We start from the raw sequence: 26,363 nt of genomic DNA, 5'->3' as shown, positions 1-26,363 counted from the left end.
AATGGTGCAGTGCTCTGAGGAGGGAATGAAGAGTGATTATAGGGTGTAGACATGCAATGACAAAAAACCCTGTCATGCTCGGATATGTCACAAGGATCAGAGTGGCATTTAAAGTAGATGGTTTTGATATGCCAAGCCGGGGTATCAGATTTGATATAATGCCCTTGACCTTTCCGTTTCGCTGCCGGTGGCATCGCATGGCTTTGGCATCTCAGATTCGAGTCCCTTAACCCCACTGCCTGTCTGTTCTCTGTCAGAGCAAGTTTGACACTGGCAGCCGCTGAGATAATTACACTATTTCTTTTATCCCAGCCCTCCCACTCCCGTAAAAGCGCAGCATTGGTGCCTCAGTCCGAGCAGCAACTCTGACCTCATTTGAGCTCAGAAATGAGAACCCTCCCCCATGCACTCTCGTGCCCTCCTTTGACTTTGGCATAAAGCGAATGGCACGCTCCTACAGCAATTAGCGGGGTAATGATCGCCCAACAAGGATCGGTTTATTTGCTCTCGCAGGCAGGGTGTGAATTGGTGTAAGGGCTAAATGAAAGCAGAGTGAAAGGTAAATTGGGTAGAATTAATGGCCCTTGGCCCTCTCCATTGTGATCGTGTACACGTACCCTCTCCAGATTACCCAGGGCTGAGTGCCATGCCTTTGATCAGCCGCTACGCCAAGATGGGTTCCGAGAAGTGCCACTTAACTTTCTATCTCCCGTAACTGTTGGAGCAGATAGCACCCTCGACTGGGTGCACTGTTTCATTTGACTGCATTTCGATCTCCCATAGCTTATGACACAGACAATATGACGTTATCTGGCTGATTAAAAACACTGTCATGGACCTAGTCACCGCCGCTGATCTGCATTAGATTGGCAGGTGAAGCCGTATCACTCTAGGTCGTCTGGCAGCTTTTTAGAGTTCCTGTTGGGAGTGACGTAAATAAATGACGGCAGAAATTGCTTTGAAATGTGTTGCCCGGATGAAATTTATTCATGGTCATACGTGGTGTTTGTATAGAATAAACGGGCATATTATTATCATTATTGATCTTTTTGGGTTTGAGATGATGAAGCGCAGTGAATTATAATGTGCCTGTGCATGTGAAGATGCATAATGGCATGCGTTTCTCCTCTGGAGTCCCATCTCTCATTATGTTCTCCATAAACGAAGCATGTATGAGTTTTCATGAGCTCACTATGCAATGATGAATGGAGTGAAAATTGCATTCTCCTAATGATTAGACTAATGCAAGAAAAAGAAGGGTGATGCCTGTACTGTTTGATTTATTACTCTCACAAATGCACAGAGACAATTACTGATTCATAATGTTTGTCAGGTTTAGGGTCAAGAGTGTTGAGACAACAATTCATTTCAGTAACAGCACAAAGCCTGTCAGGGTAGCACTGTTTGATTTATAAGACTTTCACAGAAAAACCCCCTGCCAGGAAGAAAGGTGGATGTTATTTGGGAAAATAAGAGTTTTTTTTTTTTTTTAAGTGAAATGATGTGTGATTAGTATAAAGCAAACAGACTATGAATGGTATTGTTCCTCAGAGGCATATTAATCAAATTGATTATCCTGCTGCAATGAGAAAGTGAGTGTTAATAACTTCATGTTTGAGACTTTATGTGTCTGTGTGTTGCATGTGGAGATGACAAGAAATAAAGTACTCTGGGGCATGATGTCAGTCATGCATAAACTTGTAAGAGTAATTTAGATCAGGTGCCTATAGCTGACTATAATGTTTTATATTAGCTTCACAAAGCCTGTCATGTCCTCTGTTATGTTTAGTGTTACCACCAGTTAACGCTTGATGTACTTGCATTTAATGTGAGAAAATATGAAAACTCCTCATTTATTATGGCATGGCACATCATACAGTAGATTCTCAACCTTTACACCCTGTGGATTTATTTCATAGACCATGATTACTGAAGGGTAATTATCTTAAACTTCACACTATTTTTCTTGATGCTAATCAAGACATGAGAGAGAGACTTTTTTCCCAAAAGATTTGAGTATATTTTCATTTCGAGTAAAATTCTTCATGCAACATTTTTTTTTAGGACTGTCAAAGTTAGCACATTGACATTTTAAACATACTTAAAGGGTTAGTTCACCCAAAAATGAAAATTATGTCATTAATGACTCACCCTCATGTCGTACCAAACCCGTAAAACCTCCGTTCATCTTCGAAACACAGTTTAAGATATTTTAGATTTAGTCCGAGAGTTTTCTGTCCCTCCAATTAAAATGTATGTACGGTAGACTGTTCATTGTCCAGAAAGGTAATAAAAACATCATCAAAGTAGTCCATGTGACATCAGTGGGTTAGTTAGAAGTTTTTGAAGCATACATTTTGTTCCAAAAATAACAAAAACTACGACTTTATTCAGCATTGTATTCTCTTCTGGGTCTGTGTATATCCGTTTTCAATCCACAGTGACACTGCTTCTTCTTCTTCTACGGCGGCATCCACAATGCTGAATAAAGTCGTAGTTTTTGTTATTTTTGGAACAAAATGTATTTTCGATGCTTCAAAAACTTCAAATTAACCCATTGATGTCACATGGACTACTTTGATGATGTTTTTATTACCTTTCTGGACATGGACAGTGCACCGCACATACATTTTAATTGGAGGGACAGAAAACTCTCGGACTAAATCTAAAATATCTTAAACTGTGTTCCGAAGATGAACGGAGGTCTTACGGGTTTGGAACGACATGAGGGTGAGTCATTAATGACATAATTTTCATTTTTGGGTGAACTAATCCTTTAAATACATTTAACATGCTATTTTTTTTTGTTTGTTTTTTAAAACTATGAATGCATTTTATTCAATTTGATTTTATTATACAAGTTTCATACTGTTCATAAACTGATCAGAATGTCTAGAGCTGATTGGAACTGATCGGACTGTACACAATCACACACACACACAAAAAATATTATGGTAAGAACCCGTTTATCAGTACATGAAGTTTACAACAAAGGTAAAGCATTTGCATTCATTGTATGGTTAGATTTAATTATCATTGAATCTGAATCATCCTTCATTTTTAATGCGAACACCTGCAGAGGACTGCATCTTTATGCTTGTGCGATTAAGTGTGAAGAAGGCTGTTTTATTAAATTATTTGCAGATTTGCATTTCCATGTTTGCATTTCCTGTGTGTACTGCTATTCACTACCGTTAAAAAGTTTAGATTCAGTAAGATTTTTTTTCTAAAAAAGTCAATACTTCATACAGCAAGGGCTCATTCAACTGATAAAGAGGAACATTTTAAATGGCTTTATTGTCACAAATAATTTCAAATAAATGTGACCCGTGCTAGCAAAATGAGTCGCAATGAACAAATTATCAAAAATGGGTTATTGTTCACATTGTTTCACATTCTCTATAAAAAACCTTCAAAATGATGTATGATTTTTGAAATCTGCTACACCTGTTTTCTGAAGGTTCCAAAACAAAATCGCCTAGCAACCATACCTTAAAATACCTAATACCACCAAATTTGGCACAAACCAAGTCAAAACCAAATATCTTCAGGAAAAAAATATATATTCAACCTTTTTCCATAATTTCACAATTGTTTGATTAACTTAATGAAAGGTAATGAAAGGTAATGAAAGACAACCTATATATTAAAGGGATAGTTCACCCAAAAAATTCAAATTATTCCATGATTTACTCACCCTCAAGCCATCCTAAGTGTATATAACTTCTTTCAGATGAACACAATATGGGGCCATAATTTGAAGCCAAAAATAATAAAGGCCTTCTGAAGTGAAGCGATGCGTTTTTGTAAGAAAAATATCCATATTTGAAATTTCATAAATTCAAATAACTCGCTTCTGGCTAGTAAGACCTACTGTATCACGTGGATCTAACATAATGTAACACATCAGATGTTTTTTCCCAACAGTTAACCAAACATTCACGACATAACAGATGTTTGAATGAATAATCACCAAGACAGAATTTTTCTTTTTGTTTTTTTTACATACTGTAATTCTGTCTCATGAGTTTGAAAATCACATTTCATTGGTTCAGACTCATGCCATCGAGAATTGCCTATGAATATTCACAAAGTTGGAATGCTACGCTTTACAACGACACCAAACTTGTGCTGAGGGAAGTGCCAGTCGTCCAGAAGGGCGCAGAGAAAAACGCCATTTTTCATGGTCAAAGGAAAGGTACTCCTCTCAGAAAACATACAAATAAAGATTTTAGATGTTTAATTGCTATTTGAGGCATTGAGATCACTAGACAAGGGCTTAATGAACTCATTTCTGTGAAAACCTCAATTTCGACCAAAACTAACATTGTTCACTTGTTTTGCCTGTAGTTTAAAATTAGCCCATGCGCACTCCGACTCATTTTGCCAGAACGGGTCACAAATGTTTTTTTTTTTTTTTTTTTTTTTGAGCTTTCTATTCATCAAAGAATCCTGTAGAAAGTGTTGTATGCTTTAAATATTGACATAAGTGTTCCTTGAACACAAATCAGATCTTTGATACGTTGCCATCACAGAAATAAATTATATTCCGAAATATGTGAATATAGAAGTTATTTTAAATTGTAATAATAATTTACAGAATGTTACAGTTTTTACTGTATTTTTGATTAAATAAACGCAGCTTAGGTGAACATAAGACATAAGATCTCCCGTTCTTCTGCCATTAATTTTTTTCAATTACAGATTTAAAAATAAACATTTGCTTAATTTTAGTTTCCTAAGTTTAAAGTGAATATATCTTCTTGGAGTCCTTGACCAGAAAGTGCATCTTAAGTTCAGGCTTGGGGAGGGAGGTTCAATCAGCTATCTGCAATCCAGAATGCTTTCAGCTAGAACGCGGGGTCACAACGCCTACCATCAACAACTGCGGCAGGCGCACAAGTCTGAGATTCGACCGGACCCAATCATCAGAGGCTTATCCTCCCAATGTAGGTCAAGGACCATGATGCAATTTCTCAGCGCAGCCAGATGATAGTTATTCAGTTTGAAAGATATCCAGAGCTGTGCTGGCACACAACGCATCAGTGCGGCAGGACTGGGGAAAGGTCAACCTCGTATATCTCAGGCCTTCTGTCACAGGAACTTTGATGATTATTTATAAAAAGTGCACAACAGGAAGAGACCTGTAGCAAAATATGAATTCCCTCCTCAAGCTGCAGACGTCTGCCGGTGGGAGAGCTAAAAGAAGGGCTTGCGTCTAGGATCCTCTGAAAGGTCTGAGATATCTGGCTTCCCAGCAGCATCTACATGACTCCAGACTCCAATTACCGGGAGCCACATCCCCTTCTGACGTTCACAAAAGCCTTTGTTATCGCTCTGCCCACAAACACAGCCCGCCTGCGCTTAGCCTTGGAATTGGCTGGATTGGTATGTATTAACCAGCTGATAGAAGGAGAGGATTTCAAAAGCGAAAGGTAGTTTCATCTGGGTTTGCTTTAATTATATGGAACGTTGCAGTCCGTGTTGCTGGATGAGGTGGGCAGGCAAGTCATTCCTGGGCCTCTGCAGATAAATGTGCCTTTTTTCCCCCCTACCCAAAGTTCTTCTCATCCTTGCGCTCAGAGGCTAGAAGTCGCATACTAGATGGGGAGGTGTATATCGGAGGTGTGCGAAGCATTAGTGCATACGACTTCAGGATAATTAATCATTGAACATATGCTTCACTTCATGAACGCAATAAAGGACGCTCTATGGCCGCTTGATTCGTTATGCCTTGATAATTAAAACATGATTAATACATTTATCTGTTCATTAATGAGTGACCTTGGGAGGCTGTCTTTGTACCTCACTAACTACATAAGAGAGACAAGAAAAACTGCAAAGCAAACTTGCTTCCTTTGAAGGCTAAATATCCCTCTCCATTAGCTGCAAGACATTAAGGGAGTCTTAAGTGAACTGGCCTGATTTAAGCAGATATATAGAGCAATTTCAATGCCCTATGGTCCACATGGTCTGTTTTAAGTTCGGAAAGGGAACTTCGATTAATGAACGATTTATACCAAGAAAGAGAGCATGACTCTCTGGCTCAACCGCAGTCGAACGTGCCTTTTAGTAATGAACCTCAGGCTCACACTTACATAGTCGTTTACTGGTAACTGGTCCATGACGTCCCGGGCTTGACGTGGCCCTCTTGCCTCCAGCTCTGGGGTCTCCTCCACGTCCTCTACATCATGGAACTCGGCATCTGCATCACAGAAGGAAAGACCATGATGCAGTCAAGCTGCTAAACACATGCTGCTACAAAAAGTATATCGTGAAAGGCCCCTTTGATCTTCCTTAAGAACATAAACCCCTCCAGTGCTGTAATGCCCTCATTTAGACAAATCACTAACAAGTTGGGTTCTGGCTATTTTTTTCTTCAAACATGGTGTATCATGCCCTTGATTAGTTAATCAGTGATTGCTTAGGCCATTTCTAGAGCATTAGCCACAAAATTCTGTGTTTGAAGGGAAAGTACAAACAAACAATGGAGAGCTAAATAAATTTCAGCCTTGACTTGGCTATTTTGAAACCTTATTACTGGGGCTGAATTGGATTTCGAGCTGGTGAAGCCCTGTTTGTAACCTCTGAGAGGAGATGGGTGGATCCAGTGGATGGGTAGATCTTGGCAAATCTCCCAGATCTTGGAATTCAACAGGAATGTTTTGTTGGATATGGGCTCTTCAGCAGGGATCCATATCTGAGAGTCCACCATCTGCATATCCACTTCACCGGTCTCACTCACCTGTGAAAAGAAAGTACATTTTAATGTCTAATTGTGCCTGCACAAAATGCTTTGTCATAGATGGGATGGATGATCTAACAGATACTATGCCAGAATTTGCCAATATCGAAACCGATACTTTATCCACGCCTATGTATTTCCACTAAAATGCCAATGCTACGTTAGCTTTCGGGATAGTATTTTCCTGTAGCGAACTTATTCTGTCATATTTCTACTAACTGTCAATAACAACTGTATAATATTACAGTAAGCATAACATTTTAGTATAATACAATGTTTTAGTAATTAGTACCAGAAGCTTCAAATGCTTTTAGCAGAAAGGTGGATGGTAACAATATTGCTTTGTCCCGTTGTGGAACATTTCCTCAAGATTTAATTTAATGTATTTAAGGATAAATAAAGTAGTGATCGTTCATAGAGTCCATTCTGATGCCTTTATTAAACTTTTTTTTATTTTTATGATATGACAAAAATAAGTAATTATAGCGCCCAACTTCTGTTTTTGTTTATCATTTATAAACAACAATTATAAAATCAGTTTCAACTTTTAAATAATTTGAATCATTAAACAATCATCACACAAACCCATTATTATTAATGTCACATTTATGCTTTGACTTTAATGTGAATGATGTCTCTTTGTCAAAGCTTCAGTCTCCGTTTGATTGATGGCTGTGAGTGAAGTGTCAGCGGCGTGAGCAGTTTGTGGCTGGCTGCTTGTGTCTTTCAGCAGTTCTGTTTATGGTAAGATAAGAAATAATTCCTTCCTAACTTACTAACAGTTCATATTTTCAGCTTAGAGTCTGTTTTATGCATTTTGTTTGGGCTAAAAAAATGATAAAACTACTGGTTTAACAAAACACACAACGGCTCAATATTTGTATGTGGGGATCAAGAGGAAAGTACTGATACTTTCAGAAGCCCCATTGGCTTGATTGAATCAGTTTCACATAAACTCATTTTTGTTCATCAGTGCTTTCTCTAGTGTGCATCCTAAGTCTCCTTTGCACAGCCCAATCAAGATAAAGCTGGAGTCTCTGCTTTATGTTATGCCTTTGATAATTTCACTCTCTACTAACTGCTGACCATGGCTAAAATCTTTAATTTGACCTCTCTTAAAGACCATAGCTGTACCTTCTTGTGAAACAGACTTATTTCTTCCTTAGCTGTAAAAAAGTGCCCTTTTCTGCAGGCACTGGTGGTGTTGCATTTTAATTTTTACAGCAATAGAAGTACAAAAATATTTCTGACTTTAAGATGACTTTAATGACTGCTGTATTGGTCTAAGGAAGTACTGATGTGTTATTCAGTCCTGTAGGCACAATAAAGTACACTGTAGTGCATCCACTCTGTCACAATTATACAACTAATTATACAACTGATAATAATGTGCTTAATTTGTTAGTTCTACAGTTCATGAGCTGTTAAGTAAATTATTATTGCTTAATGATAGCGATTGCATGTCAATGATCTAATTGAGATCTAGAAAGCGTTCTTTGGGTAATATAATCACGTGAGGTATATGTTTGTTTCGCTGTAGTTATATGTAAATAGAAGAACAAACAAACTCTACCACATTCCCTTGTTAATTAGTGCAGAGACCAGAGAAACGGCTCACATGACAAATATTTTTACAAGGTGATTTTCTCCCAGTCTAAAGCTTAATTGCACATTAGTTAAGCTTGAAGTAGAATCCTGAGGCTATTGTCTGAGCTACTATCATTTATATTATATTCCCCTCTTTTGCTTTCATTCGCTCTCCCCCTCAACCCCCTTTTTTTCATCGTGCTGCTCTTGTTTTATTAGAAGTCATTTTCGGTGCCGTTTCGTGTTTGTTGGGAAGCGACACCGCACTGACCTGTGGCGGTTCCAGTTCCGCCTGATTAAAAGCTTCACTCTCTGCGCCTTTGAGACAGTTTCTTCGCTCCGACCCCCTCTCCCTCAAATCACGCTAAACTAATGATGACTAGGAGGACAGCCTGCATGACTCAAGCAGTGAAGGATGCTGTTTTAGCCTAAAATTAAAACTAGGGCCAGTGGTGCAAGCAGACTGCTTTAATTGGCCATCTTGGCTGCTCAAGCAAAGCGTGCCTTTCATATGAGTAAACAAAGGTTAGGGCACTGACCCTGCAATATTTTATCAAATTTTTTTTTTTGAGAAATTAGCTGTATAAGTTTAAGGGTGGGTTCTCTTGAGACATCTAAAGGTTGCGGAAGAGACGCTGAAAGGAAAAGAGAAAAGATGAATTATGTTTTGACCAAGGGGTCAAGGTTTTAGCTGGTTAGCATGGCCCAGTTAGTGTGACCCCAGCTGGTCGATGCTGAAATTACACCATCAAAATTGCTCTTTCTCCAAAAATAGCTTGCAGCAAGCATATAAATGAAAAATATTAGATAGTGAAGGCTGCCAATCAGCATTGTCAGGACATCAATTTCCTGTGCTTACATGATACTGTATGTGCCTGATTAAAAGCTTTTTAATCTTTGCACCTTCTTTACCTTTGAAAGTTAGGTAAAAGAAGTCTCTTATGCTCACCAAGGCTGCATGAATTTGATCAAAATACTATAAAAACAGTAATATTGTGAAATATTATTGCAATATAAGATGAGTGTTTTAATATATTGTAAATTGGAATTTATTCCTGTGATGGCAAAGCTGAATTTTCATCAGACATTAGTGATTTGGTACTGATACATTTTTGATTCTTTTGATTGATTTGATGTGTCTTTGCTGAATAAAAGTATTATTTTCTTCTTCAGTAAAAAGGCTTGCTGACCCCAAACATTTGAACAGTAACCTACTCTATGCCCCGGGTAATTGGCTCAGAACTGTTGTGTTTAGAAATGAGTGCCCATGAGCAAAGGCAGAATTCAAATCATGTTTTTCCTGCAGCAGCCGGGTAACTGCTTTGAATGGGAATGCTAATGGATAACTTTCTTTGGGCTAGACAGGGGTTTTCAGACATTTTAATGCCAAGGATCTTAATGGATCCGATTTTAATGCCAAATAATGATTCACTTGCGACGGTCCCTAGCTCTTTCCAAAATATGACAGCTGTGTTGATTTATCATGAAAGTTTTTAAATTGTAAGGAGAGACTGACACTTATTTTTTTTTTCCTGAATGTTAAAAACTAGGACTGTGAATGGATTAAAATATACACAAATCAGTCTTATGATGTTAAAAAAAGCAGAATGATACTGGAAACATCCCCCCCCCCCCCCCACCTTGTACATCCCAGTTTGAAAACCCCGGGTCTACAGGCAAAATAATGTAAATAAATAAATACATTTTACAATAATGCAATTAATTCATGAAAACTTTTTTATTTTTTTTATTTTTTAGGGAAAAAAGTATAAATAGCAATGGAAAGAGAGGGTGCACAGTTACCAAAAGAGCAAATTAATCCTGAGACTCAAGGGCTGTGTGCGGGAAGACAGGTTGTGATTTCATCTAAGACATTTGGGCAGTTGGAGACCAGTGGGAAGTTCAGGGATTACCGCTTTCATCATTTCCCAGCCTGAATAAATTGAAAATGGTAAACAAACTGGCAGCATACAATTTATGCTTGTCACCTGGTCATGCTTGCAGGCTGCTTTATTTCCTTATCAGTGGCATGCAGTTTCTCCTCAGCCAGCATTGTTTTGTGGTGATGCGTGTTAAGGCAGCTTGCTCTGCGACCACAGTCGCGTGCCCTGCGGCTCAGCTGCGCTTGGAGCTAATAATGTGGATTTTAACCTCTACTTCCTTTACATGCTCACAACCTTGGAAAGAATGGCCTGTTTCTCTCTTTCTCATCCACATACACGTGGTTTTTGGTTTCAATAGCATCCTGATTTATCTCATGCCTCCATGCTGGCATGTACAGTATATAATCAAATCAAAGATTTAGAGAAAGCAGGAATGTAAATAGACAGTTAGCAAGCCTGAATCATTCGGTCACATTCGTGTCAAGCCCACAGCTCGCATTTTTAGCATTTTACACTCTTTAGTCTGTTTATCCAATAAATGAGAGATCATTTGTGTGAATGTTCTCCTGGTTAGCTGCGTCTTTATGGTATGAACAGCTTGCTCCATCTTGCACCATGTGTCCCCGTCCCCCCTCGAGAACTAGAAGCATCGCTCGCTCTCTTTCCATCTAGTCTCTCTCTCCAGCCCCACTGCTTCAGCCCTGGCCAACTCTGATTGATTTCACATCTGTGAAATAAAGCTTAGCCGAAAAATCTAATTAGGTTTCACAATGAGCAAAAAAAGGAGAAATGGCAGCGACATATGGCGTTTGCTTCGCAATTAGTATCTGTAAACATGGATTAGACATTAAAACGATGAGGGAGAGAACATGCAGGCTGTTTCTGCCTATAATACCTTCTGTTCCAAAAGTCAAAGAGGATGTCTGGGAACTTGCGACAACAATACATCAGTGTGTTTTTAATACAAATCGGAGAGGTGCGACACTTTGCCGCTCATCCCCTTTTCAATATGAACTGCGACGGAAAGAGTTTAGCGCATGTGAAACCGCCTGCCATTCTCCATGACACCGATAAATTGGATGTTTGATTGATAGAATTTCGCCCATCACTCTTGCCGAGCATCACAGACAGCCATTAGAGCAGGAGAACAGAGATGAATCACTTCAGCCCTGAGTCAAGTGAAATTTACGGAGCAAACATCTTCAAATACCATTTTAATGGCTTACCTTTCCCAAGGACCCCTCTCTCTCTCTCCTTAAGGCTATTTGGGCTGAGGCTTCAGAGGAGATGATTAAAAATTAATATTAGTTCAGGATTGACGGCAAACACCATTTGATGTGTGCCACAAAGGGGTTATGGGATTGTGGACTTTCGGATGGATTCACGGCCACAGGAGACCCAAGTTTATACTTTTGTGGAAACTGCTGGAGGGGATGATGGTGGGGCAGGGTTGGGGGTTGCTGGTTAGTTGGATTGCGGATGGTGATGGTTTGAGTAAGTTTCATTTTCAGAGTCTGATGAGCTCTGCTGCAGAATTCATGATGTTTTTCCCCCCTGTTTTAAGGAAGCGAATTGCTGAAAGATATGTTTAGTGAGATTAGAATACCTTTATGTCGATGGTCTTAGAGTCCAGCTTGGGTAGCTCTTTGGTTTGAGCCCTGATGTAACATCTCTGGTGCTTGGCAAAACGGATGCCCATGAAGCCCTTGAATGACACAGATATTAATGAATGGTTATTCCCTGATACAAACCTCAAATACACCTGAAGCTTTTACTGCACAGCACAGGTCTAATGAATGCTATATACATTAACTAAAGCAACAGGAATCATTTCCTATCCAGTTCAAGATTATTGGTCTACAGCTCCAGCCAGTATAGAGCTATACTGCCAAAACCATGATTATATGTTGGCAAAGCCCATTGATTTGCAGCACTTATGGTCTGTGTTGCGAAGCTAATCTGTTTGGTGAAGTGAGGAGCTTTTTTCCTGAAAGCCACAGCTGATGGTCTGCCATACAGAATTTGTTGCTTTACACTTGAAAAGAGAAAAACCCATTTGAGCAGGAGCATCCGAAGAAAGTTCTCAGTGCTTTACTGTCTGAAAGTAGTCTTCGAAGGGAAATAAAGGCTATCGCGTTACAGACTCTTCTCTCGGAAGGATAAAAACAATATCTCCCTGCATTCGGGAATACATTTAGTAATCCATGGTTGCTCTCGTTTTGCTGTTGTAGCATAAGAAAAATGAAAGCGGGTATGATGCTGAATTATTACTGCTGTAACGGAAGCATCTTGAAAAAAATCCATGTGTTTGTGCTTTCATAACTACTGTTAGACTGCATGCTAACAATTGTCATTTTCACCCAAGCTCACTGGTTACTAAAGAAACGGTTATGAGAGGAGTGCATTGTTTGTGCCGAACATCATTGTGACAAATTGCTCTTCAATTTCTGGTAATGGCTTGCTTTTGCACGCAAGAAGGACCTATCTGTTGATGAAGTGCATTTATTGCTAAGCCTGGTCAACTGGAAAATGGAGAGACTCTTCATTACAAGGATAAAAAATAGTAAAAGAATGTCATTTAAGAAAGTGTGTTGAAGTACAGCTTTGCCATTAGCCAGATTAAATGTGTGCATGCACTGAGAAATTATTCGAATGGAAGCAATGAATGATGCAATTGGCAGAGGGCAAAGAAGCGCTGCTCCAATCATTGGCACATTACTTGCATGTAGATGCCCACATCTGTTTCCGCCAGTTATTGGTTTGCGAGACAACAAATACTGCTTCCTGAATGCAGGTGAAGTGAAGGGCTGGTGCTAAACTGAATTAGCACCAAAGAATCGCTGTTAACAACATTACTAGATCTAAGATCTGTGTCTGGGAAGCTGACCCTGGCAGTATACTGTTTCTGTATTAGGATGTTATAAACAGACTTTGACTTTGTTAAGAAATTCCCCCTGCAACTTTACCGACCTCTTGTATCATCAAATGGGCGGTAAGATAGCTCATCTTGTCTTCCTGTAGGACAAACTAATCATTGTTATTCTCCACACTGATGGACAGAGACAGTGATTATTGGCAAAATCATTTAAAGCCTTGCTCTCAGACACTTTTGTAACTGGTTTTTACAAGACTGAAACGATTGGAGAAAAATGTGCCATTTGTACTTTATAAAATGCTTTTGTTTTATTTTCCAGCTCTTTTGCACTTAGATATGCGTTGAAGATCATTTCCACCTCAGAATAAATAATTAAAAAGTTTGAAATCAAAGTTTAAAATAAAACATTTAAAGCTGCTTAAATGTCCAAATTTAACTAAGGCCTACTGTGAGAAACTGTTACCCTGTCACACTGACAAATTCAAATTACAAGAATCAAAGTTGTGCAATTGTTGAGTTATAGAATCGTGTATACATACACCATTTAAAATGTAGCGTCTGTACGATTTTTAAATGTTTTTGAAATATGGTCAGTAAGACTGCGTTTATTTGATCAAAAATATAGCAAAATATAAAAAATACAGCATAACTCCAGTCTTCAGTGTCACATGATCCTTCAGAAATCATTCTAATATGCTGATTTTTCTTATTAGTTGAAAACAGTTGTGTTGCTTAATTTTTGTGGAAACTGGGATACTTTTTTTTCAGGTTCCTTTAGTGAATATAATTTTTTAAAAGAACAGCATTTTAGAACAGCAATTTATTTGAAATAGAAATGTGATGTGTTGTGGCAATACAAAATTCTTTACTGTCACATTTGCTCAATTTGCTTGCTGAATATTAAATACTTTTTAAAAAATCTTACTGACCAAAAGCTCCGTTGTGTGATATGGAAGATTGTATTCACCACTGAATAAAAAATAAAAAGGGTAATTGCAACTTTTTATCTCACAATTCTGACTTTTTTTCTCAGAATTGCGTGATATAAACTGCAAGTTAATCTTGATCTTGCGTGATCTTATTGCAAGTTAAGAATTGCAATTAAGAATAAAGAACTAAAGTCATAATTGTGAGATATAAATGCCGCAATTCTGAGGGAAAAAAGAATTGGCCATTTACAGTGGGTACGGAAAGATTGGACTTGATTAGGAAAGCCACACACCTGTCTATATAAGACCTTACAGCTCACAGTGCATGTCAGAGCAAATGAGAGTCATGAGGTCAAAGGAACTGCCTGAAGAGCTCAGAGACAGAATTGTGGCAAGGCACAAATCTGGCCAAGGTTACAAAAAAAATTCTGCTGCACTTAAGGTTCCTAAGAGCACAGTGGCCTCCATAATCCTTAAATGGAAAACGTTTGGGATGACCAGAACCCTTCCTAGAGCTGGCCGTCCGGCCAAACTGAGGTAAAGAAGAACCCAAAGATCACTGTGGCTGAGCTCCAGAGATGCAGTCGGGAGATGGGAGAAAGTTGTAGAAAGTCAACCATCACTGCAGCCCTCTACCAGTCGGGGCTTTATGGCAGAGTGGCCAGACGGAAGCCTCTCCAAGGTGCAAGACACATGAAAGCCCGCATGGAGTTTGCCAAGATGGTGAGAAATAAGATTCTCTGGTCTGATGAGACCAAGATAGAACTTTTTGGCCTTAATTCTAAGCGGTATGTGTGGAGAAAACCAGGCACTGCTCATCACCTCTCCAATACAGTCTCAACAGTGAAGCATGGTGGTGGCAGCATCATGCTGTGGGGGTGTTTTTCAGCTGCAGGGACAGGACGACTGGTTGCAATCGAGGGAAAGATGAATGCGGCCAAGTACAGGGATATCCTGGACGAAAACCTTCTCCAGAGTGCTCAGGACCTGTCCACCTGTTGGCTGTCCACCAACGTTTACCATCCAACCTGATAGAACTGGAGAGTATCTGCAAGGAGGAATGGCAGAGGATCCCCAAATCCAGGTGTGAAAAACTTGTTGCATCTTTCCCAAATAGAGTCATGGCTTCTACTAAATACTGAGCAAAGGGTCTGAATACTTAGGACCATGTGATATTTCAGTTTTTCTTTTTTAATAAATCTGCAAAAATGTCAACAATTCTGTGTTTTTCTGTCAATATGGCGTGCTGTGTGTACATTAATGAGAAAAAAAAATGAACTTAAATGATTTTAGCAAATGGCTGCAATATAACAAAGAGTGAAAAATTTAAGGGGGTCTGAATACTTTCCGTACCCACTGTATATCTCACAATTCTGACTTTATAACTCGCAATTGCGAGTTTATATCATGCAATTCTGAGGGGAAAAAAGACTGATTTTTTTTCTCAGAATTGCGGCATTTATATCTAACAATTCTGACGTTATAACTCGCAATTGCAAGTTTATATCACGCAATTCTGAGAAAAAAAAGTCAGTATTGTGAGATAAAAAGTCGCAATTACCCTTTTTATTTTTTATTCAGTGGTATACCTCATAATTGTGAGGTATAAAGTCAAATTCTGTTTTTTAACTCACAATTCTGACTTTATAACTCGCAGTTGCGACTTTATATCACGCAATTCTGAGAAACTCACAATTGTGAGATATAAAGTTGCAATTATCTTTTCTTTCTTTTTTTTTTTTTTGTTTGTTCTGTGGTTGAAACAAGCTTCCATACAAAGGTGTATATGCAGTTATTCCTGGACAAAAAAAGTTATGGAAATTCACTGGTACATTGCAGTAAAATATCATTGTTGGATCATTGCTTTTTCTCAAGCTGAAGGACACTTTATAGCTATTGGTTCATAACACAGTCTATGCGATGTGTCTCCTTGGCTTTCCCTGTAAGCTGCTGTTGTGGAATTCTCATTATTACTTGTACGTTTCTGGAGGACACTCTGAGAACTTGACTAAAACAATAGAGAAAGGATTTTTCTTGTGTTTCTGTTGGCATTACCACTGCATTTCCATTCATGGGTTGTAGCCTTCAGGCTCTGTGGAGATGGTTTGTAGTTTTAGTGTGTGTAATGACTTGCAACATCCCTCCTTCACAAAAATCAATTCCAAAGTCTGCCCTAAGCCAGAAGTTGCAAGAAGTGCCAAAGAGGGCTCGGTGCTCAAACTCCCCTTTCATTTATATCAACATGTGATTTGAATGATTTTACCTATTCACTTGTTTTCTGGTTTCCCATGGCAATGCCTTGAATGAAACTAATCTCTTTTGTGGCTTTGCTCCACTGACCATAGTAATTTAGAAAGAAGATGGGGCCAGCAACAAGTGTGTCTGAATGCTGATGTGAGTTGTCATCGCTGCCAGTTTGCTTTTGCTTAGCACAGTGCTTTTCAGAGATTCAATATCATCAGTCTGAGAGAAAAAGAAAAACGCTCTGTCTGTATTTTGACAGCAGTTCCTCGGCTGAGACTCAGATTGCAGGAATGTGAGCTGAATCTATCACATCACAATGAAAATATTTCACTTGTATGTCATAAACCCTTACGTTTTTGAAGTCATGCACCTCCAGGACCTCGTCGGTGCCATTTCCCATCCTGAAGATCTCGATGCGTTGAGCTGGATGGATTTCCATCATGCTCTCAGTCTCCATTCCATCCAGCACAGCTTTATAATGATGGTCATATACCTGTTCAGACACATACAATTCAACATGCAGAATTAAAAACACAGTGACACTACAATATCCAGTCTGCAGCAATGCCATGTCCCATTCAGAACTACAGTAAATGGAGTTTATTGCATGAGATAAAATATCAAGTGACATCTGCAAACAAATGATGCTAGAGCTCTTCTCAGAGCTACAGAGCCCCTAAAGGGACATGGTGATGGAAAAAATATGAGATTGGAGGAAAAATTAAATGTCAATGCTTTTGCTTTCTCTCGCAAATGTTTTGCATTCCCCCGAGAAACTTTGCATTCCCTCGCAAAACTTTGGTTTTTGAGTTTTTTGAGAAACTCATTGGAATGCAAAAGTTTTTGCAAAATATTTTTTTCCCTCCCTTCTCAGTTTTTTTTTCCCTTTAGGGCAGTGGTATTCAAATAGCGAACCTGGTTCCAGACCTGGCTTGGTTCTATCCACACACACGCACAAATATAATACTACATTAAGATTACTGTCACAAATCAACACATATTTCGGATTATTAAAGTGTTTTATGCAGTGTAGCATAGAGCAGTAAACACGTCATTTAATATCGACTGTTGTGGAGAGTGTAATGTATTGAAATTAGCTTGAAAGTAACTTCTGCTCAGATCTGAAATTGTATTATTAGATTATGTATGTTTGTTTTTAGTAGTTTATTACTTTGTGCAAAATATAAAAATGGTCCAAAGTTAATTAGTACAAGTGTCTCTGGAACTATTTTATACTTGATCATTTATAAATCAATTTATAATGCATTATGACCATGTGCATTGAAAAAGCAAATTCATGGCTTATAAATACATTTAAAAAAAATATAAATGCAACCATAACTGTTCTTATAATGCAGTATAGGTCTTAATGAGTCTTTATACATATATTTATAGTATAGTAATACTTACTTGTAAATAAGTATAAATGTGGCTATAATTCATTATAAGCATGGTCTTCATAGAAAGTGTTACCAGTGTGGAACGACATGAGGGTGAGTAATTAATGACAGAGATTTCATTTTTGGGTGAACTAAATCTTTAATTGAATAGCCCTGCTTTAGGGGCTCTGTACAGACCTAAATTCACTTGTGAGACATTTTTTTCTAAATAATTACTTTTAGTCTGCTTATGTCAATACTTTTTAGTGGATGTATGAAGCAGGAAAACATTAGTTTTGGTAGTTTGTATTATATAATGCAATGCCATTATTTTTAAGTGTCCACAAGATGATGCTGTATCTAGGAATTTTGATGCAGTGCTCATTGCCTCTTAATTGCTTCTCAAAAGAAGATGTATTGATTTTTTTGTTTTTTCAGTGCGGTCGAGGATTATTTTAGACCCCACTGACTTTTATTGAATGGACAAAAACCGTTTAAACATTTTTTCATAATATGTTCTTTTATGTTGCACAGAAGAAGTACAGTAAGTCTTACAGGTTTGGAACGACATGAGGGTGAGTAAATGATGACAGAATTTTTATATTTGCGTGAACTAACTCTTTAATATGAATGCACTTTATGAAACTGTCCAAGATTCATGCCTTTATCAAAGCCAGTCAGTGCAGACGTTTGCTCAGGCTTGACGGGCAGCGTGCTATAACCTCTATTAATGGATACGTTCTGGCAGTTGCCCTTAGTTGCCATACGTATGCTTTCTGTTAGACTCAACAATTGTCTGATTCGTCTGATTGTCTGGGGAAGCATTACACGTATATGGCTTTCTTCTGTTGCCAGGCCTAGCCGTGCTGCTGTTTATCTCAGCATTTTCTTAAATGCTGTTTTTGAGCATGCATGGGTGGCTCCTCTCTGTCTACAAAAATGATTCATGCCCACCAGCCAAAAACCCTGCTATTAATATTTATGTGTGTGTTGTGTTATGATGAGAAATTACACTGCTGAGCTCACCCTCATCTGTCTCAGTAGCATTTCTGAGTAATATGTTATGCTTAGATGTAAGGCAAAAGATGCATGCGTACAAATATAATACTACATTAAGATTAATGTCACAAATCAACGCATTTTCTGATTATTAAAGTGTTTTATGCAGTGTAGCATAGAGCAGTGGTTCTCAAACCTGTCCTGGGGCCCCACCACCATTGCACATTTTGCATGTCTCCCTCATCTAACACACCCAATTCAACTCATGCAGTCTCTACTAATTAGCTGATGACTTGAATCGGGTGTGTTAGATGAGGGTGACATGCAAAATGTGCAGTGGTGGGGGGTCCCCAGGACAGGTTTGAGAACCACTGGCATAGAGCAGTAAACACATCATTTAATATCGACTGTTGTGGAGAGTAATGTTTTGAAATTAGCTTGAAAGTAACTTCTGCTCAGATCTGAATTTGTATTCATCCATATTCAAAGAAGAAGTTATGTAGCATGTGAGTGTGGTTATAGCAGAACTGATTGGAATACAGTGTGCATAGTGCATGAGTCATATGGATCACTATTGTTATATTTATAGGTACTTTTGCATTCTTTTTGAAATGTAATAGCCTCAGTTGCCATTCATTTTCATTGTATGGAAATGAGCAGTTGAGATATTTTTCAGAAATTCTCCTTTTGTTTTCCATAGAAGAAAGAAAGTCATACGGGTTTGGAACGACATGACGGTGAGTACTGAGTGACAGTTTTCATTTTTGGGGGCGCTATCTCTTTAAGAACATGATGAAGAGTTAATGAACTGGGTGTCCTGTGAAGGACCTTGTCGGTGTCAATCTAGCTTGAAGCTTCTGCAGGCGTTCTTATTGATTAAAAATCACAGAGCTTTTTAAACCCCCTTCCCTTTTTTGTTGTTATTGCTCTCCTGTTTTATGACAAACTTCACAAGACCTTCCCCTTGAGCATATTTAACTTGACTAATATTTTTGCCTACTCCGTGCTTTGTTGAATCCATAGTTACCTGAATAGATGACAAAAGAGTCTAGATATTGCTGTGAAATAATGATAATAAAAGTAAATTTGCTCTCAGCACTACAGCAGAGTACTGGGATTCATGGCGAAACACAAGGAGAAATGTTTTCATTAGCACTCCATCATGAAGATACCTTGAGTAGATCACTGATTTGCGTGATACAATGTTTGCTTTTTCAAATTTCAAACACTCAGTAAGCCTACAGTGCTATTGCCTTGCAGGTTTAAATATATGATTTATCCATTGTCATGCCAGAGTTTTCACACAACAAGTATTGCAAATGGAGGTGATATTATTACAATATTAATAAATATATCCCCGGTTTCACAGACAAGGCTTAAGCCAGTCCTAGACTAAAATGCATGTTTGAGCTGTTGTAACTGAAAGTAACTTGTACTGACAGATCTTAAAATATGTCAGTACCATTGATTTGTCTCAAGATGCACTCCAGTAATGTTTTTATAAAAGCTACTTAAATATCCTAATTGAACTAAGGCTTAACACTGGCTTAGGCTAAGTCCTGTCTGTGAAACCAGGCCATTAAATAACAGTCTTAAATAGGCATATCAGTGTAAGATGGTAATTTAATGTGATTTAATTACATAAATGCATACGATAAAATAAATAAATCAAATTAATGCAATTAATCATGCTCCCTGATCTGACATGTACGTAAATTCAGACTTCTGTTTAATCAAATAGAAATACAACAAATAATATGATTTCTGTAATGTATATGCAATGCTTCCATTTGCCTCAATCATCTCATGTATTTGAACTATCTTAACTTTAGGGCTTTTCTCAGTAAATATTTATATTTGCCAGTGATTCTCAAAGGCCCTCCACATGTAGTGATACTCTTATATTTGTGCAATCAGTTACAAAAAATTATTCACTAATCAAATTTATTTTTGATTTCAGAAGTTTCAAGATCTGTTCTTCAGTAGAAACAACAGCTGTTGGGTAGACAAATTAAATTAAGATATGTAGGTTTCCATGCTGGATTAATTTTAAGTGATGACTTAAAATCTTGTGGTTCATTAACTGGAATGTCATGTAATTAATTCAATTATATATTTTAAATTGATTGACAGGTCTATTTTTAAAATAAATTTCAACTCGTCTTGTGCTTCATGTTACTATTTCCTAGACATTTTTGCCCACAATATTGATTCGCTTAGTTGGTCTCAAAACAGAAAAAAAAAAGCTGTATTACAGGAGAGAGAGAATGTAATATTGTATCCCTTGGAGATCATAAGAATGTACTGGCAAGTTCAGGGTCTGCTCATGATATATTGTTAAAATCGTCCCTAGTGCCTAGGCCTTGAGCTCTCAATTCCTGCCAAACTCATTACTTTATAAAAGAGGCATTTGAGAAGCACAGAATTTTGTTTACATTTGTGCAGAAATGTCATGTGGCTACCACAGGAGCTTTTCAGACTTCTGACACTCTACGCATTGAGAATTCAAGTAGATTACCAAGTAATCTGCTTCTCAGTGATGCCACCTGGCTTCAATATACTTCAGGTACTCATGATAGATAACATGTGGAGAAGTTTTCAGAGTTCTCTTGTTTACATATTTTCATCTGCTGCGTGTCTGATCTCTAAGGTGGCTCTCGTCGTCCAGCATACAGAGACTCGCAGGAGAGACCCACCCCGAGGAGAATTACTAACAGACAAGGAAGCCAATGAAGTCTGAGAGTGTTTTGCATCATCGTGCCCTACTGGTCCCCTGAGGACGTGCGTTAAAGGTCGTCCAGACACTGTCACAGGTGAGTGGAGGAGAAAGGCTAGTATGCTCATGACAGCGTGTCCCCTTGTTGTCCTTAAGGGCCTAGAGATATGACTGCCCGTCAGAGTGCAACGTGATGGCTGTCATTCAAAAGTGAGACGATGACTTCACTTGTGTCCTTACCCTGCTGAGAAGAAGACCTGAGACGTACCAGGGTCAGTAGCACCGCCATGTTGCTAGCCTGTCTGTGAAGGAGTGTGATAAACTCGGGTAATTGAGTTGTTTTTAGCGTGTGCCTCAAGAATATCTGTATTCCTCTCAGAATTGCTATTTTATTTCTGTGCATTTTGGGTTTCGTGTTCTAGGTGTACAAAGTGAGTAAAAAAAAAATCCATCAGACTCGAGGGCTGGCATCTGTCAACAAAACAAACACTAACTGGCTTTCAGTCGGCACTGAAATATAGCACGCCGAACGTGTGAGTACATCTGTAGATATAGTTCTGGTTTGGTTGCAGTACGTGAATTACCTGCAGGGTGTGCGGTCGTCTGCTCTCCTCTGCTTCTCTCCAGCAACCCTGCTCTCCACATGCTTCCTGCACACCCGCAAATGATGATTTAACAACTACTATTCACATGGGTAGTCACATGAGCAGAGCAAATTCCTCCCCAGGGTTGAGCTCCCCTCTGAAATGTTATGAGTTTTTTTCCCCTATCTTCCCTATCTCTTTTTTCCACATTCTTTTTTTTTTTTTGGAGGGGAGGGTGAAAAAGAAGTAGCATTTTCCTTACAGATTCAAAACGAACACAGCTGCAACTGTCACAACAGCCCCCACAGCAACACTGCCATTTTTACATCTTCCTTTGGTTTCTTAAGCCTTTAGGAAAATTAAAGACGCCCTTCATTAAATCGACAGCTTGGCTTTCATCTCATAGAAAAGATGAAGAGACACTAGTGTATGAGCTATAATGAAAGCTGGATTCTCTAAAAAATGAGACACCCTAAAGAAAGAAAGAAAGAATAAAAAAAAACTCCAGGGTATATTGCTGTAAAATGAAGATCCCCTCAGGAAATAACTTCTCCAGATCAGTTAGAGAGAGCGGTGCAGATGGCATTCACATGTGCTCAATGCATGTCAAAAGCCACTGTGTGAGCTACTGTGTAGTTATTATTCTAGGAATTAAATGATATTCTCATTTCAACGTGCGCTAAAGATAACAATTCGCCCATTGATGGGCTCTTCATTACCGCCCTGATCTGGTCTGACTTCATTTTATCTACCCTGAATGGTGCAGATAACAGCAGGTTCATTTCCATCACAGGTTCATCTCTATGAAATGCAAATGGTTTTCCTGTTCCATTTCTCCTTTCAAAAGCCTCAGGTATCAGGTATTAGACACAGGCCGCTCACTATGTTTGTGTTTGGTTTGAGGACGAAGGCAAATATGATTTTTTTATTTTTATTTTTTTGCTGTTCTGAGACAAAGGTATTATAAAAGCAGACACCGATGACAAGGCTGTATGACCATTACAGTTAAGATAAATTTGAAGGGAATGCTTTCAGGGCCGCCAGATGCATTTAGTACAGCATCTGGAGATGTCTGATGAAGACAAGCAGTTGCTTTCTCGACAGCTTACTATTTTAAAAATGGGGAAAACGATGGTCACTAGCTAACAGGTGACATTTATTCCTCAAGGAGCACCATCCACTTTCTTTGTCAGGTTATACTTTATGATCTTAAAGGGTTAGTTCACCCAAAAATTAAATTTCTGTCATTAATTACTCACCCTCATGTCGTTTCTAAACCCGTATCTTTGTTCATCTTCAGAACACAAATTAAGATATTTTTGATGAAATCCAAGAGGTTTTTTATCTCCCATGGAAAGCAACGAAATTACAACATTCAAGGTCCAAAGAAGTAGTAAAGACATTGTTATAATAGTCAACGTGACTCCAGTGGTTCAACCTTAATGTTATGAAGCGACGAGAATACTTTTTGTGTGCACAAACAAAACAAAAATAACGACTTTATTTAACAGCGTGAACTGTTGTCATACACATTTGACTTGGTGAACAGTGCAGGCTTCCGTGTTTACGTCCAAACGCCGGCTCAGTATTGGCCGACACTGTACACGTGAGCAGCACGACACATGCGTGTGATGCTGACGCAGGAGCTGGCCAATAATGAGTCGCCGTTCAGACACAGAACACGAAAGCCTGCACTGAGTTCACTACGTATGACAACAGTTCAAATTGTTAAATAAAGTCATTATTTTTGTTTTGTTTTTGCGCACAAAAAGTATTCTCATCGCTTCATAAAATTAAGGTTGAACCACTGTAGTCACGTTGACTATTGTAATGATGTTTTTACTACTTCTCTGGACCTTGAATGTGGTAATTTCGTTGCTTTCTATAGGAGATAAAAAAACTCTCGGATTTCATCAAAAATATCTTAAATGGTGTTCTGAAGGTGAATGAATGTCTTGCTGGTTTGGAACGACATTAGGGAGAGTAATTAATGAGAGAAATTTCATTTTTGGGTGAACTAACCCTTTAAGAATACTTCCAAAATAACCCTAGGAATACCTCCAAAAGTTGGTCTACATTCTGGCTAAATTGGAAGGTCTCAATATCTTTGTAGCCTAGCAGCAACGCTAATCCACAAAGGTCTTGTTTGTTAAAATGAAAGGCCCAGCATCAAAAGCACATCTGAAAATAATGGCTACCTCAGTTGAGATTTTAGAAAACATGCCATGAAAATACACGGGGTTGTTATTATGGTATGTTAATTACAGCTGTTTACATAAGGAACAGAGGCCAAGAGCATCTTGTTTTTTAAGGCTCTTTTGTGCCTCGTTTAGCTCTTATAATAACTCTGTCAACAGCAGAGTTAAAATCAACTCGGGCTTCACCCGAAGCCACAACGAACTATTAAAAATAGAAGTCAGCTCCCTTGTGGACATTTTGGATGCAGAACAGAAGGGATATAAATCACTGCTCATCTATAACTAGCTACGTTTAATGTGCACCACAAATAATAAACAATAGGGAGTGGGCTGGCACTCATCACAGTACAAATCACATTAGTGGATGCACAGTGATGCAATAATGCAGAACATATTTCTTAATGCTGTGTACATTGATGCAGACAATACAAATGTAATTACTCATATGGTATACTTCACATCTTAGAAGAAAGGCACTGTAACTTGTTCAATTGAATAAAAATGCCTCTTTATAACTATAGAACTGGACTCTCAGAGGAATTTTAAATGCATAATTGCAAGCAATTATAGAGAAGGAATTTCAGCAGCTCAGTTGTTTGAGAGCTGCAAGCTCATTTCTCTATATTTATACTCCAGAGGTTCACTGAGAATTCCTTCACAGGCGAGGGCCTCTCCACGAACGGAGCGCAATGACCCATTTTCTCTGCCCGGATCCCCTGCGAGTCTCTATCGTTTGCCAAGTATGACCACCTTGCTGTGGTTGACTCGCATCTGCAGCTGCTTTTAATTTGTCGGTGCAACCCGGTCCCTTTCTTCAGAGCTAGCGCATATATGACTAATCGCACTAGCCATCTTAAACAACTTGAGCTCTCACTGGCAATAAATCACTTTGATCTGAGCTACTGTGCGGGTAATAGAGCTATATTCAGGAGGGGGGGGGGGGGGGCGTGGAGCATTGGGAGCAATTGCATTTTCTCCCTAGTCAGCACGCAATTGTAAAGCGGGCTCAGGGACTGGGATGTCACACTTTGAATCATTGTTTGCTTTTATGATCTGTTAAAAATCAACAAGCAAGTGCCATTTAATACCCTTCTGGTTGGGTTAACTCTGGCTTAAAAAGTGATCTCAGAGTCATGAAAGTGGTTTTTGTTATATTTTGACATTACATAAGTTGAAGCCATAGGTCGAAACAGATCAACATGCATATTTTAATGTGTTTTGGTACATTGTTATTCTTTGCAAAAAAAAAAAACAAAAAAACAAAGTTTTTTGCTCTGAAGCTTCCATCATTTGTCCCATAGGAAATAAACTAAAGCCCTTTCAACAGGACGAAAGAACATTTTCAGGACAATGGGTGATGCAACACTCCAAAGCTTCTGCTCACAACCGTGATTGATATCTCTGTGCTGAAGGGTGGAAACAACTGGTGTGGAGTTTATAAATAAAACCTCCAAGAGGTGACAAAAGACCTTTGCCAAGAATACTGGGAAGTCTCACTTTTTCCCCCATCTCCTTTCTCTCTTTTCTTTGCGGGGTTTGAGTGACTGCTATTCAAGTGAAAAACACACAGTGATTCCTGTAATTGATTGTTCCTCTGAATGTCTTCGCAGTGTAAGAATGCAGGCCAATCTTCCGTCATAATAGGGTACAGGATACCGCATGAAATATTCATCAAACACTGTTCAAAATGCTGGCACACTCTGGTACATCTTTGTGAATGTATAACAGATTCCGCATGGCAAATATAGAGCTAAATGCCCATTGAAGCACTGGGTTCAGAGCCATATAGCCACAAAGGAAGTAACCTCTCCTGCAGTGGGAGAGAACATGATGACCCTGATTGTTACTCAGACTCGGTAAAAATGACTAAATTGACTGAAGACATTCAATACCCCTGTGGCTAAGTGGCATTCAGACTGCTTGTGAGAGCAGACACTCTTGTGTTTTCAAGCTTTCAGATGCACAGGATAATTTGATTAACAGCATTAGCTGCTAATGAGAAGAGAAATGTAGCTTGGCTGAGGAGAACTATTAAGGAGCTGTTTTCATTTAAAACCATTGACTAAGGTCCAGAAACTAGAGGTTTTAGAGAACGACCATTTTAGTTCTAATTTGTATGAAAAGGTGCATAGTGAATGCAGATTAACTGCTGTGAGTAGCCAGCACAACAGCATGACTGAAAATCTGACAGAAGAACCTGGAATTTTTAGGGGGTGATAATGGA

At 38.6% G+C, this 26,363-nt stretch overlaps 1 protein-coding gene across 1 annotated transcript in view; it reads right to left on the bottom strand.

Annotated features, from left to right (window-relative positions):
- Positions 1 to 26,363, bottom strand: part of tnmd (tenomodulin) — a 42,944-nt gene that overhangs the window by 1,500 nt on the left and 15,081 nt on the right. Inside the window, exons 3-6 of the mRNA XM_048176649.1 lie at positions 16,616 to 16,756; positions 11,822 to 11,920; positions 6,586 to 6,745; positions 6,099 to 6,205 (exon numbers count right to left, since the gene is read on the bottom strand). Coding sequence (XP_048032606.1) covers positions 6,099 to 6,205; positions 6,586 to 6,745; positions 11,822 to 11,920; positions 16,616 to 16,756 — 507 coding nt within the window. The remainder of the gene's footprint in view (positions 1 to 6,098; positions 6,206 to 6,585; positions 6,746 to 11,821; positions 11,921 to 16,615; positions 16,757 to 26,363) is intronic.

This window comes from Megalobrama amblycephala, linkage group LG23 (genome assembly GCF_018812025.1).
Source record: "Megalobrama amblycephala isolate DHTTF-2021 linkage group LG23, ASM1881202v1, whole genome shotgun sequence".
Lineage (NCBI taxonomy): Eukaryota > Metazoa > Chordata > Actinopteri > Cypriniformes > Xenocyprididae > Megalobrama > Megalobrama amblycephala.
This window is presented reverse-complemented; position numbering and strand designations above follow the sequence as displayed.